Raw genomic sequence first — 17,298 nt, 5'->3', positions numbered from 1 at the left:
TGTGTGTGTGTGTGTGTGTGTGAGTGGGGACTCCTGTGTGTGTGTGTGTGTGTGTGTGTGTGTGTGTGTGTGTACACTCCTATGCAGAAGACCAAAGGCCTACAATTATGTGGGAGTGTGTGCTGGGGGGTGCACACAGGGACCCCCCCATATGGAAACGGAGGAAGGTCATTTTGACCCACGTTGTTCTGCCCGTAGTCCCGTGAGCACTGCAGACCAGCCCAACCAGGTACCATCCTGTTGTTACTGCTGGTTTCCTAGCAACCCGCTGCTTCCTCCCAGGAATTGGCTGTTTACGTGCCACCTAACCCAAGAGGTAAACAAGGTTCTGGGCCCTGCTGTGTCCAAGGGCGTTATTTAGAACAATTAATCCCTGCTCAGGGACATGGTCACCGCCAGAAGGAGCCCAGCGGGGAGATTCCACAGCATTTGCCACTTAAACAAACTCCCCCCAGGATGGTTCAATGGTAACGTCAGAGTAAGGGGCCAGGGCAGAGGCAACAGGGAGCTGGAACAGCCACTCGAACGCTCAGCTCCAGCAAGGACGTGAGGACACAATTCTTTGGCTACGCTGAGTCTGACTTCAGAAAGGAAGTTTAAGTGGGGTTCCTGGAGGTCCCGCAGATGCCCAGAGCGGAGTTCTTGAGAAGATCCACTCTTGAATGTCGAAACCAGCCAGTCTATTAAAAAGGGATATTTACTCTGGAAAAAGCAAGACTGTAGGGACAGAGAACAGATCAGTGGTTGTCATGGGCTGGTGTAGGGGCAAGAGCGGACCACAAAGGGGATTTGGTGGGGGAAGGAGGGGAGGAGGGAGGAGGGAAGAAATGAAACATTTCCATATTTCAATTGTGGTAGTCACACAACCTCAGACATTTGTCAAAACTGGTCGGACTGTTGACTGAAAACTGTAAGTTTTACTGTAAACTGTATCTCAATAGACCACCCCCAAAAGATAGGCTGATAAATATTCTACACAGAGAGACATACACATACCACCTCCCCTAATCAGTATGGCCCTGGGGAACAGCCCTCACTCATCGGCCCAAGGGCCTGTGACCATTCAGGCTGGCGCACAGAGACCCCAGCTCTGTTCCTTCCACACCGTCTGGCTTAGAGCCTGTGCCCCTTCTAGGCCAGACTCACAGCTCGGATCTCCACCAGCCACGGCTGCCTGCCCCTGCCCCCCACCCAGACAGCCGGCCAGAGCGGGGCTGAGTCAGTGCAGAGCTGTCCCCACTGCGAGGAGGAGAGCCCTGCAGGAGAGCCCACTGAGGAGGCCGGCTGTCAGACGTGGCCGCCGTGATGGGGGCAGGTGGTGTCCAAGCAGGCCTCACCTTGTCGTTGATGAGCAGCTCAATGGGGTTGTTGCCCCACTCTATCAGCACGATCTCGTTGGCCTGCCCGGGCACCGCGTAAGAGAACGGGGTGCCGATGCCCGGCAAGGCGCTGGATCGCAGCCACAGGCAGATGGTGAAGGCGTAGAGTTCAGGCAGTGTCTTCTTGATCTTGCCATACAGGTAGTTTGTGCGGAGCGGGAGGGACACTTTGAACGCATCGGGAGACTTGAACGCGCTGTTGCCTGGGGGGTGGAGAAGAGAGGTGGCGGTGCGTGAGCCTACTCCCCACCAGCGTAGCCTACAGCCACGGCTCACCCGGGCCCCAACTTCCCCCATGTTGGTCCTTCAAGCAACAGAGCGCCCGCTACCAGGAAGCCGTGGTGCAAAGTGCTACCAGCCCAGGAGTAAACAAGAGTGGCCTTGCTCTTGAAAGCTTGAGGAAGCGGGTAGGGACAAGCTGGATTTAATTTTCCGGTTAAATTAAGCCAGAAAACCCTTCTTCAGCTCTTTTCTTGAAATCCTGACCTCTTCAGCTCCTTCAGCAAGGGCGGGGTCAGGACTTGGGCTTAGAGGCAGGAAGTCCTAACAGGGACCTGGGCACTCGATAGACACTTGTCAAGCCAGTAAGCCCCTCACTTCTCACCCTACAGAATCCCTGCACCCAAGCAAAGGAGTCCACATTAGTGACTGGACACTACAGCTTAACTCAGAAGTGGCTTTTTGGACTAAATCCCTCACATGAACCACTTTGCTCATGATTCACCCTTTCCTCCTAGAGAGAAGATTGCATCTGTCGACCATTTCCTGTGGTTTGGCGCCAGTCAGAGGCAGAGAAATACAGAGGTGTCCCTCCCCGCTGAGGTTAATGCCCTGGCCAGAGCCTTGAGCCCCTGGGACCCGCCTGGGACTGATGAGAACCCCCTGACTGTCCTCATGTAAATGGTGCTTCCAAAATCTTTGAAAGCCACTGGTACTCTTAAATGGGTCTAAGTAATTTCTAATAGTTTTGATTTAAGCTCAAAATTAACAATAAAAATAAACACACAAAAAGCAAGTCCCCGTCTCGAGTTATCACAGATTCTGAAGTTTGCAGGGTCCCACCCGATTCTGTGAGCTGTCATGGCAGAAACTTCCCTCTTATTTGGGGACTAGATGCTTCTGGTGAAGGAGCCTAAACACCCTTCGCTCATTCAACAAGTATTTATTAGGTATCCACGAGGGGCCAGATGGACTCGGTCACCGTGAAAAACAGGCAGGCTCTCTGGACCCAGAACCAATGGAGCCAAACTGCCTGGGTCTCGAGTGCATGAATCAGCCCCTTCCACAGAACAGAAGCCAGAACAGATGAGCCTTTCTCCCCTGCAATCTCCCAAACTCCTTTGCTTTCATAGAAAATAACACGTGAGAGAAGCTCTTTGGGGCCATGGTTCACCCCCACCCATGGAAGACCTGCAAAGAAAAGCAACAGGGCCCAGCATCACCCTTTCAACCTGTCTGGAATAGGCAGCAGAGAAAGACTAGCCTCTGGGCTTCACAGGTACTATTTACTTGAATCTGCGGCTTGTGCAGTCTTGCCCAGTCCGTCCCGAGCTCCCGGTCTGCGGAGCCGCTGAGTACCCGGCGAGGGTTGGGAAGACTTGGTCACCCGGGGAAGCCGAGGGGGGCCAGGCCGGGTACAGGCTGGGACTGAGCCTGCGTTAGGCTGAAGCAAAACTGAGGCTAGGAAGCCCCACCTCCCGATTCTGCGGGTTGTGCAGTTGAGGCACTGAGTCTTGGAGGAGCGAGGGGACTTACCCCAGGTCACACAGCTAATGAAGGACAGAGCAGGGAGCGGAAGTCCCTCGCTCAACTACGTGCAGCCACTAGTCCTTAATCTGCAAATGGCCGTGTTCTTCACAAGGCATGATTAGCTAATAAAGAGAAATGGCTTCTATCCTTGCAGGTGGGCAGGCCTGCTGATTTAATAAGGCTCGGTGTCGGTAATATCGTTAGCTAGGTGACAACAGATAGGTTTAATTAGACCTGGGAGAGCCAAAGGGCAAAGGAGGGGCCCACACCCCAAAAGCTGGTGCCCTCTATTTATATCAAACAGCTTAGAGGTTTAGAGGAAACTTCATTAAAACCAATTAAGGCATTAAAAGGCCTGACCAATAAATCAGAGGCTGCAGGTGGCAGACAAGTGAAAATGGGGGGCAGCTGGGGCCAAGGAGCGACGGGCTCTGTCTGCTCAGTGGCAATGTTTACTTCACCTCCAAGGTGGGCTGTGCCTGGCCGGCTGGCCCAGAACCTAGAGGCCCCTGTAGACAAGCAGATCCCACGACAGAGAAAACAAGCATCCGTGGGATCAGGCAGCACGAGCATGTGCATGCAGCGTTGGATGCTCACCCCTGGGCTCTGGGGAGCCTCCTGCTCAGTGGGGCTGGAGCCCACACACCGCTCCAGGCTCTTGTCCTCTGGGGTCACCACCAAGTTCAACCCCAGCTCTGCAACCTGCTGGACCCGTGAATGCACTTAGCTCTCTGACTCAGTCAGTCCCTCATCTATAACTAATGCCTACCTCACACAGTTGTTGTAAGGGTTACAGAAGACACAGAATGTGGAAGTCACAGCCTGGTGTCTGGCCCAGAACAGGCCCATAACGGGCAGGAGATGATGGACCGAGGGCCAGAGTCCCCAAAGCCCCGTACTTTGCGTATGCTTGAGGTCCATTTCCTCCAGGCTCAACAGGATGCTTTGAGGAACAGAGTATATTTTCCACTCATGGTCTACTTGGGGGCTGGGAGTTTATATATCCCTTTATTCTCATCACAAATAGGACAGATAGAAACTCAGAATTAGCCGGAAGACAAACTGGTTGGCAAACGATCATTTTCCTCCAAGACTCATACCAGAGCTGGGTGGAGCACAGAGAAGGATTCTAGAGTTCTCCTGATGGGTCAGTACCAGGTCCTGGGGGCTCTACAACAAGGCCAGTCAGGGGCCCCTGCCCTGTGGAACACGGCGCTAACTAGGACATGGACACCACCTTTCTGTGCCAGATGAGCTCTGAGGGCTTCCTGTAAAACCTAGGTATCAAGAGCGTGGGTGCTGGAATCAGGCTGGGGATGCGAAGGACAGTCACAAAGTGGCAGCTCCTGGGCGGTCAAAGCCATGTTGTTGCTGCTCACCAGCTGGTGGCCCAGATCCCACCTCAGTCCCCTCTCCCCAAATGACACACCTCTGGCCGAAAGCTTCAGGGCATTTTTCTCATCTGTGTAATGGGTATAAGAGAAGTCCTATCTCACAGGGGTGATGGGCTTAACACACACTAACCCAACAGGCTTCTATTAACCTACATCCTTGTAGCAATTCAGCCACCAAGCCAAGCAAGACTCAGCCACCAAGGTCTCTGGTGGTGCTCTCTTTTCGTGCTACAGCTACCCCCTTCGAGATACTAAGTGACTGTGGTGTCCCCAGGTTCCACTGTGGGTGAGGCTGGGGAAAGGGAAGGCAAGCCACCCTCACCTTGGACCTAATGCTGCCTTTCTGTCATCCTATCCGCAAGAAAGGCTGCAGCTGCTCTGCCTTCAGGGAAGGCTCTTGAGACCTAAGGAGCTTCCTGAGGTCACCCAGCAGAGGTGAGGCAGAGGACATTCTTTCAGAAACTCCAGAATCCAAGTCTAACGGGTAAGTCACCCACCCCTTACGGAGAAGGATAAGGAAGAAAACAGAGAGTGATGAAGGAGACCTGTGACTTCTGGGGAGGTGCTGTAAAATGGAACAGAGACACCATCCCCTTGATCATCTGGCCCGCCCCCACAGGTGTCACTAAAGGCATAACTGGATGTACTCCTATCAGTTCATGAAATGGAGTAAGGAGAAACTGTCTTTGTCAGGCTGGTGCATTTCAGAAGATTACAATCTCATCTCCACTATCGGCAAACTTAAACTTCACTCTCAGGCCCCCTGGCAGTTTGGGCCTCAATCACTTAGGGCCCTAGATCCCTTCCCTTCCTGTGCCCCATGGGAGAAACTTACCCACCACAGTGCGAGCGGAGAAGAGAAAGATACTCAGAATCCACCGAAGGATGAGTTAAGAAGCGGCTGAAACGCCCACATGGCAGAAGGACGGGGTTAGGTGGTTTGTCCAAGCTGGTCCTGAGGGCACTGGCTTTCCCACGGATAACGCCAGGGGGCTGGGGTTGGGGCTAATTCCTGAGACAACCATCCTCAATCACGCTTATCATTTGCTCAAACAGCCACGAGCTATCTCCATGCAGGGTCAGGCACTGCAGACACCCCGGGGGGGTATCTGCAAGGGATGGAAACCAGGCTGCTCCCAGCAGCAATCGGCCCCTTCTGTCTCCACTAGGTCGGAAAATGTATCAACAAGGCCGTTAAGTTGGGCAACTGTCCGGCAGAAACCCTAAACCCCTGTGCACCATAAGAGATGCCTCAAGTTGAAAGAGCAACACTTCATTTGAGAAACAGAGAAGGGAAAGTGGAGAGCTGGGGATTGGTAAAGAGTGCTGTGGTTTTCTGCACATAGGACAGGTAGGTTCGGAGATGACCCAAGAGCAGCCTCAGAGCCGATCCCAGCAAACAGGAGCAGAGGCCGGTGCTGAGAGTCAGCAAGCAGAGGTCACCACTCCCTCAAGGGCCCTAGTGACTGCCTGTCTGTAAGTGGGTGGCTGTGGGCCAGCCCCCCTCTGCCTGCTCTGAGCCCAGCTTCCCTTACACTGCAGCCAAACACCAAGACAATGGGGTGGGTGGGGGGGCTGAGAGGGATGTCAGCCAGAGGGCGACAGAGAAGCTAGCCAAGAACTCACCTCGCTCCAGCTCAGTCACCCTCTGCAGCAGAGCGTTCAGGGCAGTCTCGGTCTTCTGCCGGTGAGCCGAGGTCTCATTGTGGAGCAGGGACTTCTCATCCTCCAGCTCCGCCACTTTGCTCAGTAGCTGCCTCTCCAGCTCCCCCAGTCGCCGCTGGAGCACCTCTCGAAAGTCGCTGGGCAGCACTGCGTTGGACACGTTCACTCGGAGCTGGTGCTTTTAGATGGGGAGAGGGACACATGAGGGAGAAGTATTAAGGCCATTTAAAAAGAAATTGTGAAATGTAGCTCTAAAAGCCCAACCACACAGGGAGAAGCTTCAAAACGGGAGTATTAAATCGTGCCAATGGCACGAAGGGGAGCACTTCACGGATGCTTTTTTCTCTTTTGTATGGAAAGGATTTCAAAGTCAAACAAGAATTACCTTGCTGCAATATTTGAAACTTACAAATTTCATTTTCCTCTCTCAGAAAGCTATTTTCCTCCTCTTGCTAAAAAGTCAAAATTTTAATCACTATCTACCATGCTTGGGTAAAGGCCACAACACAGTGAAGATTTAAAAAAAAAAAAAAAAAAGTTAACCAAATGGTACTCAAAGCAGATGAGCTTTCACCTATAAGTGAAAACAGCCCCCAAGTCCCGATATGGCACAAAGGTGAATAACTATGCTTGCAGAGATGTTACTGGAAAATGAGAGACCTAAAACATGACAGTTCTGAATTCCAGGAATCTTTGCTGTGAATGCTGTTTCTAAATCCTCACTTCCCATGTCTCTTACTCCTCTACCATCATGCTGGCTCTGGAGGAAGTCTGCTACTGGCTAGCCATGAATCCTTGGCAAGCTATTTACCCCCTTTCTAAGCATTCCAAATTGTAAAATGCAGTCAAGAGGATCTGCCTCAAAGGACTGTTGCAATGGTTAAAATGAGATAACACCCCTGGTGTATATTTAGTAAACTAGAAATGTTAGCTGCTATTAATCATAATGAATCAAGGGATATACAGATGCTGGAAATACTGTATTTAGCTATCATGCCACAGGAAATCCTCAAATAATTTTTCAGTAATTACCACCTGTAATTGAAACCTAGTTTTGTTAATAAGCATTTTGGTAAACGTCTTTAACAGAAACGTCCACACTTCTTAAACAGGGTTCGAAAGTAAAGATGGAAGTTAAATGAGGATTTCTCTTGCCAAGTTCCAAACGGCATACACGCTCCAAGAGAGAAACGGAATAAGGTCCCTTCCCCCAGAGCAGCCTGGAAGGGCACCTTAGAACCGGCGCAATTCGCGGACAGAGCGTCTTTGAAGTTAAAACCAGGTTCCCTCCGAGGCGCCAACCGGTGTGTGGCCCGGGACCCGCCCGCGCTCGCCTCCCCGCCGAGACCCTGGGGTCGCCGCCCGCTCTGGTCCAGCCCGACCTGATTTATAAAAGGAAACACGGGACACCCGGGGCAGCTGACCGCACGCGGCAGCCGCACGTCACCCGGCACAGCCTCTGGGAGCGCGTCCGGCCCCGGGAGACTCGGACATTTACAAGAAAGAAGAGGCCGTCCCGGTCCGCTCACCCGGACCTCGGCTAGTGACTGGCCACTCGGCGGACAGTCCCGGCGCGCGGGGGCAGTTAACCCTTTCCTTCCAGCAAGAAGCGGGGTGGGGGGCGGGACGAAAGCCCCGCAAGTAAGTTCGCGAGCCCGACCGAGAAGCAGCCCCCCCGACCCCAAGCCCAGCTCGCTGTGTCCCGCACAGCCTGGCGGGCAGGACCACGCGCCCCACCACCACCCCGCGCCCCCCAGAACCCGCCGCGCTCGGCTACCTCGAGGCTCTCCAGGCGGTCCTTGAGGGTCTGCAGCGAGCGGCTGAGCTGCTCCACGACGTGGCCGGGGTCCCGAGGCAGATCGCCCATAGTGTCCTTGCCTGTAGCTGCCGGGCCCTGCGCCTTGCCGCCCGCCAACCCCTCGCAGCGCGCCAGCTTGCCCGTGAGCTCACGGATGGCCTCGCGCTGCGCGCCCAGCGTCTCCTTCTGCTGCACGACGGTCTCGCGCAGCTGCAGCACCGCGGCCCGCAGCTCCTCCTCGGGGCTCAGCGCGCCGCCCTGCATGGGCATCGCGGGCAACGGGCAGCCGGCGCGCGCCGCTTCCGGGGGCAGCGCCGTGCACACGAAGCGGCTGCCGGGCACCGGGCCGTCTTGGGCGCCGGCGGCCACGGCGAGCGCCACGCCGGCGGCCAGCAGCGCCAGCATCCCGCCACCGCAGCGCTCACTCCAGCATCAGCGGGCAGGCAGGCGGGCGGGCGCCGTCGGGGCGCGCGGCGGAGGCGCCTCCGCTGCGGGCTGCAGCCGGGCGCGCCGCTCGAGGGCAGCTTGAGCGCGGGAGCTAACGGAACCGCCTGCCTCACGTAGCTCGCTGTCTCCGCCCGGCGCAGCGCTCTGGTCCGAGCCGGCCCGCGCGCCCTTTCTTAAGCTGGGGGTGGGGGGGCCGGCGCGTGGGGGCGCAGCGCCGCGAGCTCTGATTGGCCCGGCTGGGCACGCGTCAGCGAGGGGGCGGGGCGGGGGCGCCTTCTCCCGGCGGGCGGGCGGGCGCGCGTGTGGGCCCGAGTCGGGGGCGCTAGCGCGGGGTTGTGGGGCCCCCAGAAAACGAGGACTGAGGTAAAAAAAAAAAAAGAAAAAAAGGAAAAGAAAAAGAAGAAAGAAAGAAAAAAGAAGGCCGCCCGGGTGCCTTCGCGAGTCTTGGCTGGCGTGTCCCGGCGTACCCCGACCCACCCGAAGACGCGGGCGTCGCGGCCTGAAGAGAAGCCGGCGGCTTTCCCGTGGCGGCTTCTGAGCTTCCGGCTCGGCGCGACGCCTCCCTCCGCGGCCACCGCCGCCCCCGTGGGGAGGGACCCCCACTTCCCAAGTGAGGAAAGTGAGGAGGAGCCCCAGGGGGAACTCGAACCCAGGGCTGCCGTCGAGAGCCCCCCCGCGGACAGCGCGGGCCTCCTCGTGCGGGCCGCGGCCGCCTCGCCCTGAAAGCGGGAAGGAGACGCACGACGGCCGCCCCCGGGCCGCCCGCCGCGTGCACGTGCACCTCCCCGGCCCCCGCCGCCACCCGCCGCCGTGGGAAGACTTCTCAGGTCCTCGGGGACCGGAAACGCGCGCCAGACGCCGACTGCGCGGAGGGGGCGCCCGCACATCGCCTCCGCCGGGGCCACGGCGCGGGGGCCGGCGTCACGAGGCCACCCGCAGAGCTCTCCCGTGCTGGGGCCGGCGACAGCCCAGCAGGTGGTGGCCTTACTCAGCAAGACCTGGGCTCCGTGGGTCCATCGGAGTGCGGCCATCGCGATGGCACCGCGTAGTAAAGCCGGGCCCCACACTCGTAAGCCGCTGCCCACAGGTCCAGTTTCCCGGTGTGAGGCCGCTGTCCTCACATTCTTGGAGAGCCCAGATATGGACAGAAACCCCAAAAGGCGGGAGCAAATTTGTTTCAGAATCTTGGCTGTGGCTTGCCAGCAAGTTCAGAGAGATTTTGATGCACAGCCGCAGACCGAGCTGGTTACTGCACATTATAAATGGAAACTTTATTTTTTCTCTGTGTTTTTAAGAAATCCTGTGGCAAGGTCATTAATCACATTATCCATTATACGAGAAACAAATGGATTTGTCGCTTGTGCACAGAAGCTGAGGTTGACTCTGAAAACAAATTGTATCAAAATAAATGAAATTATTATGATAATATAAAATAGACTGCAGTGATTAATCTCCAGAAACCAAATTTTGACCTGCTTTGCACTTAAAACAATAGCTTCTGTTATGTAAATACTTGTGGGGTTTTCAAGGACAATATAACTAAATTACAAAAAAAGTTCTATTCGTGAAAATCTCTTCATGGAGAAACATCAGAGACAGAAAATCTGGTCTATACAACACCTAAAGCAGAGGACAGTGGAAGTGGTTCAGGTAAGAATATTCGTTGGTAGGAAAGATACGGGGTGGGGATGGAGGGAAGTGGGTAATGGGCTAATGCCACTGTTGGTCCGCATCACCAGGAGGTGTCCGCTTCACAAAGTAAATATGACCTTGAACAGGCTCGTTCCTCCTACACCCTTACTTCAGCTCCTTGAAAACTCCAAAAGTTCCAGTGAGCCCCTATATACACAAATTGCAATGATGAAGGCAGTAAGGTTGCAAAGCATGTTATAAAATATCATTTTAGATGATTCCGTAAGGCACCAAATCCAAACATGTCCAGAATTACCCAGATAAGGGTTTCACTTTTCAACTTTCACTCATAGGTCTGATGGTTTTTGTTTTGTTTTGTTTTTGTTTTTGTTTTTTTACTGAGACCTAGGTGGATCTTAATTGAATGTGAAAATAGAGTAACATAGCCTATATTGTTCCATATATCCATTCTAGACACAGGCTGATACATTTATATTTGCAACTACTTGAAATAGATGCTTGTTCCTTTAATAATTAAATAAAATCAAGTGTATTTCCAGAATTCTAATTTTCTCCTGAACAAAGAAAGCAGTGTATAAGGAGACATAAAAATAACAAAGCATACATCCCAAAATAATTACTCTTAAATTTCTCAAAAGAGATTGCAATATGAGAAATGGTCGGTGAAATTGCCAAAGATGGAGAGACGGAGGCATTTAAGATGTTATTTCCTTTGGAGGCAGTGTAATTAGAGGGCTTAGCTCACAAGGGTATTATAGGCCATTTAGGGTTGGATTTTGTTTTCCTGGTGCAGTGGGAAAGTCTGCTGGCTTAGAAAGAGAGGGACCGAGTCCTAATGCCAACACTGTCACTAGCTAAGTGGTTTGGGGCGAGTCATTTCTCTTTCCTGGACCTCAGTTTCCTGTGTATAACATAAGGGGGTTAGACTAGATTCTCCAGAGACCCTTCTGGCTATGCTCAAGAGCTGATAGTTTGAAAAAGAATCACTGTTCAGTGTGATGAACATTCCAGAGCCTTGACCTTTCTGTTTGTGTTATGAACTACCTGTAGCCAATGATGAGTTTGGGAAGGTGGGGTATTTGTGTACACAGCAGGTAAACCTTCACACAAAGATATGCTGTAGCTGTGGTTGAAACCTGGTCTCGACGACATGAAAGCTTGTCCTTGGTTTACTCACAGCACAACCACATTGTCTACCTGAAGGATCCTACATATCTGACTCATGCTATCCATAAGGATGGTTATGTGAGTGGCAGAGACCAGGGCCCACAGATTTTCCTCCACTTGAAAAGTCGTGCAAATCTGCTGCAGTGAATCAGCTCCACCTAATCTCTTAGCGTAACTGATGCTGCAGCATAGTAACCACCCACTCATTCACTATGTCTCCTGGCTCCCAGGTCAGCTGAGAGCCCAGTATGGACTTCAGCCGTGTGCTGGAAATCCTGATGAGCTCATTCCGCCTCCATTTTATTGCCCCATCTGTTTGGTTCCCTTGTTCTTCTCACATGCATTTTTATCTTGGTCTTCTGGGAAATGTGCTAATTTCCACCATGGTGTCAGAGGATCCCATCTTATACTTTCTTACATTTCCTCCTCTCTTTCTCAGTGCCACTTGGGAAGTCAAGAATGGGGGTGTGAGCTCAATAACAGAATCCAAGGACAGCTTTGTGTGAACATGACTCAGTAACTGTCCTCACTGCTGAATTTCAATTGGGAGAGGAACTAAGAGTGTGTGATGTTTTTGGGGTGTTTTTGTTTGTTTTTCTTTTTTTCTCTTTTTTGTAGGATTCAGTGCAGATACAACAGAATTTGTAGGCTCTAGTGAATTGTACCAAATACTCTTTTATGCCTAAAATGCTAAGACCTTTTCGAGAGTGAATTTTTCACTAGACTGAACTAACTGCATGGTAGAGTAGAAAATGCTTGAGCTTTGGAGTCTTGTTTCAGCTCTTGTTTCAATCCTAGTTTTATAACTTGCCATTTGACCTTGAGAGGATAGCTTAACCTCTCTGAGCCTCATTTTTCTTATCTCTAACACCAAAGCTAAATTTACTACAAAGTATTATTGTCAGGCTTAGTGAGATAATGTATGTGAACATGTTTGGCATATAGCAGGTGCACAATAGATGATAATTGTCCTTTTCTTCTCCTTTTCTCCACTGAATTCAGAGCTGAATTATATAAGTTCTTTCAGAAACAAAGTTTAAATTTTTCCTTTATTTTCTACAATATCCATTTGGAATTAAATGAAAGCAAGAATTCTTGAGAAAGAACAGGCCAACCTCTTTGGAGGAAAGGCAAGGGTTGAGAACTTCAGGAAAATTTCCTGGTGTCTCAGAGAAAGTTATCCTATCCTAGTGCGTGTGTATGTGTGTGTGCATGTTGCGTGCGTGTTAAAATAAGGCATTGTGCTTAATTATAGGATTCAGCCAAACTATTTCACACCTGTACTAACATATCACTAGACCATGTGCCTGAACCCAACTAAAAGATTTGTAGTCTTTAACATTTCAGTGACTCTGAGTTTGTATAGCTATGGGATCCCAATGGATTTAAGGCCCCCAAATAAAGCAAATGTTCTTTCTTCAGTGCATCTGGGTTCTTCTTGAATAACATATTTCTGGTTTAATTTGGGGAGTATGTGATAGGAGACATTGAGTTTCAGACAGTGTTCCTGTACGAGTATATGATCACATGTGGCTGGAAAGCCATGATTTGGGGATTGATTGATAATGCTACCCAACAGATTTCAATGAACAAAAAAGGCTTTTGGTGGCACCCTCTGATTTCAAGCAATAGAACAAGTTGCTGGATAAACTAGGAATACTATCTTTGCTCCATTTTTAAAAGTAAAGACTAGTAGACTGGGGGTGGGAGGAGGGTGGAGGAAGGTTTGCGTGGAGAAAATACTTGAAGAATATAGTCTGAATTATTCTATATTAGGAAACACTTGGAAAGTGCCTTGCTTTTACACAAGTTTCACAAGTAGTGAAATTGACCTGTATCCAATTTGTAGCTCACTATCTCCGTATAGTTTAGGCACACCGTTAGCTTGCTTGAATCTTTGAAAGTGAGAGTCAGAAGAGATTTTATAGAATTTTGAAGACTAGGAAATAGCTTAAGAGGGGTTAATAAGTCATATGGCTACCTAACAGCGGGACCGAGCTGGAACTCAGGTTCTCTGGTTCCCAGTCAAGGGCTCTTTCCTCTGTACTGCTCCCTAACTTACTCATTAACCCTTTAAAATGCTTGACCTCTTCAAAAACAACTTTCTTAAAAATCAACAATTTGCCACACCAGATCCAATGATCATTTTTCTGTAATTCTCCTGGAACTCATTATAACATTCAACATTGTTGGCTATGGCTTTTTTTTTTTTAATTAAAACTTTTCCATTGTTGGTTTCTATGATATTGCATTCTTCTGGCTTTCTTCTTGCTTTCAGAGCTCTTTCTCTCCTTACTTTCTTCCTTTCTTTCTCTCTTTCTCTTTCTTTCCTCCCTGGGTCTTTTTCCATTACCCCCTCAATACATGTGCCCAAAATTGAGTTGTCATTATCTCTCTCCTTTCTCCCACTATTCTTTCTACCTTAACAAATTTTATGTTTTTAGCTATGATCTCTAGGTTAATAACTCTATCCCTGATCTCTACAGAGGTCCAGAACATAATAAACCAATTGCATGCTGGACAGACATGTCAAGGAAGTACTACCACCACTTCTAACTCAGTATGTCCTCAACTAAATTCATTGTTCTCTTCTTCATCCCTCTTTCCTTCCTTCCTCCTGTATTCCCTGTTGTGACATATTAATGCTTTCCAAATCATCCAAATTGAAAACTTTGGAGTTACCTGTGTCTCCTCTCCCACCCTCCTAGTCCATTCAAATTCTAGTCAGTTTCTAAGTTCCAGTTGTACTTCTACAACCTGTCAACTCTACATTCACTGCTACAACGTCATGACTCCTGTTCTAAACTATACAACTGCTTCCTAGCTGAATTCCCCAACTCTACCTTCTCCATTTCAGCATACATTCTATTGCCATGTCAGTTTTCCTGAAGCACAACTGTGAAGCCTTTAGCTTCTCTACTCAGAAAACTTCCATGTTTCCCTATGCAAATTTGTAACTCTTTGGTCTCCATTATGTGCCCCCCCCCCCCAGTTTCCTATCCAACCCCATTTTCTATTATCTTTCTTGGTCACTTCACACTGATCCAAGGAAGGTATTCAATGCTCTTCACACATGATCCACACTTTACATCCTCCAGATTTGGAGCCCACGTTGTTTCCTACATCTGGAATGATCTTTCTGCCAATTCTAGAACCACATAACCCATTCATCCTTCACAGCTGTGCATACATATTACCTTCTTCACAAAGTTTACTCTGATTTTGCTCAATCTGAAATGACATAGTCAAGGACAGTAGTGTATCTTTGCATTCTTTATTTCTTTTACTACTTTCAGTCTATATTATAATTATCTTCTCTACTGGACTACAAGCTCATTGAGAGCAACACCTAGGTCTGATGTACATTCTCCTTTCAAAAAATATCTTGTTGGATGTACACAACAGTGATAGCACTGTGGAAGAGAAACAGAGAAGATTTTGCTCAATGTATGATTTGTTCTGTGATTTTGCAGGAAGAAAGTCACTATGTTAGATTGGCAGGGGACATTTTCATGTAGAAGTTGGGAATTAAATTGGCCCTAAGAGAAGATAGTGGAAGGTGTACTTGATAGGAAATGTTGGGTGGGTATTGAAGGAGCAGGCAAGAGAAGGAAAAGTCGAAGCCATTGGAGAAAAACAAGATATGCAGTTAGTAATGTCTGACTTTTAGTCCTCTATTCCAAATCTGTTCTGTTTCCAAGGATACCTTAAGATAAATTTATCTCATTTCTGGTAGAAGATATCACTCACCTAGCCTCCATAGGGAAAGACAGGGTCATTATTTTGGCCAGGTGACCAGAGTAGCTACTTGCAAGAATGAACAAAGTGTAAGTAGTAACAATGTTCAGTTTTTAATTGAGCAAAGGGAAGTGGGAATTTGTGTCTGAAATGTCTACACATTCCAGACTTTCTGAAATTCTCCCAGATGGATACCCAGATGGAAGTGTTACAGAAATGGTGGAGGAAGGGTTAGCATTTCTTTTCTGCTGGCTCTGTAACACCATTTGGTGGGGGTTAAGGTGAAATTTAAAAGAATGAACCTCTCTCTTAGCACTATCAGACGTCTGAGCCCTAAGACCAATTGATAATAGAGGGCCAGAGCCAAAACAAGTTCTCCAGTGTTGTTTATTCTCACCATGTTAGGTTCAGTGCCTCCTTGAGCTTTGAGCTAAAATTCTTATTGCTTCTTTCATCTCAGCTGAATTATTTATTCCCCCTGGAATCTTGATGTTCATACCTGGAACAGCCTCACCTTAGCTGAATGAAAGGTGCAAAGAGACTGCATGTTTTAGATTGCTAATCAGAGAGGAATTGCACTATTACCAGCCTCCATCAGGGAATATGTTCATCTGTGTTCCAGATATCCCATTGCCATCTCCACTCAGCCTGCGACCACATGAAGTGAATTAAACCCTTCATGTATGTCGCTGCTTTTGTTGCCGAGGTGGCAACTTATTCCAACCAGACTCTTTCTTCTTTTGCTATGTGATTCAGTCTAGCTAATGAACAGCCCATCTGAGTGGAAGGGGGTGGAGAACATTTCCCTTAAATACAAGCAGCCTAAATAAATAAATTCTACTAAGATTTTCTTTCCTCTTCAACAAGAGCCAGTTAAGTGATCTTTATTTCACTGCCCAGCTCAAATGAATCCCAGTTGGAATTCATCACAAAGTATTTAAAAACTCTTAAAATGAAGGAAAAATCTTTGGTGGAAAGAGATACTGTGTTACGATTGGTTTTTAAGTCTAGCTTCCTGAAAGCTACATAAGGTAGTAAAAGGGTTATAAGAACAAAGGCATAATGCTGTATTGCAGCCTTGAGCCTTTGGATTTGACAGATAAGGTCAATTTAATGCCAAAAGAAAAAAAAAAAAAGAAAAAACCTCTCATGGCATATGAAAGCAAAAAGAATTGGAGTCAATGTGTAGCATTTTAGGTCAAAGCTTAGACTTCCTTCTTTTTACTGTGTTTCATATTTTTCTTTGCTATTTTGGCACTAAAAGGAATTCTTTCAATTTCCAAACCCTATAACAAAATAAATATGCATTGAGTATGCTACTTGAAACTGCAGCTAATGTTTTGATGTTTAATCTTTATTTTTAAACAAATAAGCAGTAGCCTGAGTCCCGGTTTGGAAAGCACCTAAACCAGGAAGTATAGAGAATATATGTGTTTGCTAGGTGGTATGGCGGGGTGGGTAGTGAAGTGGGAAGATGGCTATTTCCTCTGCAATTGAATTCAATGTTAATCCTCAAATTATTACATAAATGTAATTCACAATGCTTCAAGTCTTGCTGAAGATTATATTCACAGAGTAAACTGACCAGGAAATATTATCTCAACTGATAATGATAAGGGATAAATACTTTGTTTTTATTTACTTCTGTGTCTCTAGCTCTGGACTAGTGCCTGGCACATTGTAAATGGTCAGTATTTGTTGTGAAAGATGTATGTTGTAGAGGGGCTCTATGCCTCACAAACATCATTCACATGAATAGGTGGTATACCAATTTAGAGTAAAAGACTAACTTCTTGATCCAGAAGGTTTATTAATAGCTTAATTTGCTTCTGAAAATTACAGGCGAGACAACTATATTGCAGTTTTAACTATACATTGGAAATGTGTGAGTCTAGGAGAAACGGCAGAAACAGAAGCCCTCCTGATTTTGACTGCCTCTTGGGGAATTAGAGAATGGAAGAATAGCCTTGTCCAGAGAATGGAAACTATAAAAGGACATCCTTTGAGGAGAAGGAGCAGAAAACAGAGAACAGGCCTGAAAAGGCTTTTCCACTGGGATAAGCCTCAACTATTCTCTCTACATCAGTTGCAATTAACACGCCTTATGGAACGTCAGTCATCATCTAAACCACATAGATGCACATGTAACAGACATTGTAAATGGAATCTTGGAAATGCAAAACAAAAGAATGAGAACATTTACCTCCAGCATTGCTTATATCCTGGTTGCCATAATTCTAGAGCTATAATGTTTACTTTAAGCACAGCACTTGGGGAATCTATGGGTTGACCTGGGTTGAACAGGAGT

At 48.6% G+C, this 17,298-nt stretch overlaps 1 protein-coding gene across 1 annotated transcript in view; it reads right to left on the bottom strand.

Annotated features, from left to right (window-relative positions):
- The window catches only part of NPTX2 (neuronal pentraxin 2), an 11,569-nt gene extending 3,006 nt beyond the window's left edge, over positions 1-8,563 (bottom strand). The window contains exons 1-3 of the mRNA XM_032394188.1: positions 7,965-8,563; positions 6,149-6,365; positions 1,338-1,582 (exon numbers count right to left, since the gene is read on the bottom strand). Coding sequence (XP_032250079.1) covers positions 1,338-1,582; positions 6,149-6,365; positions 7,965-8,390 — 888 coding nt within the window. The 5' untranslated portion in view covers positions 8,391-8,563. The remainder of the gene's footprint in view (positions 1-1,337; positions 1,583-6,148; positions 6,366-7,964) is intronic.
- Positions 8,564-17,298: the final 8,735 nt, after the last annotated feature.

This window comes from Phoca vitulina, unplaced genomic scaffold (genome assembly GCF_004348235.1).
Source record: "Phoca vitulina isolate PV1807 unplaced genomic scaffold, GSC_HSeal_1.0 scaffold79, whole genome shotgun sequence".
In the NCBI taxonomy this organism is placed as follows: domain Eukaryota; kingdom Metazoa; phylum Chordata; class Mammalia; order Carnivora; family Phocidae; genus Phoca; species Phoca vitulina.
This window is presented reverse-complemented; position numbering and strand designations above follow the sequence as displayed.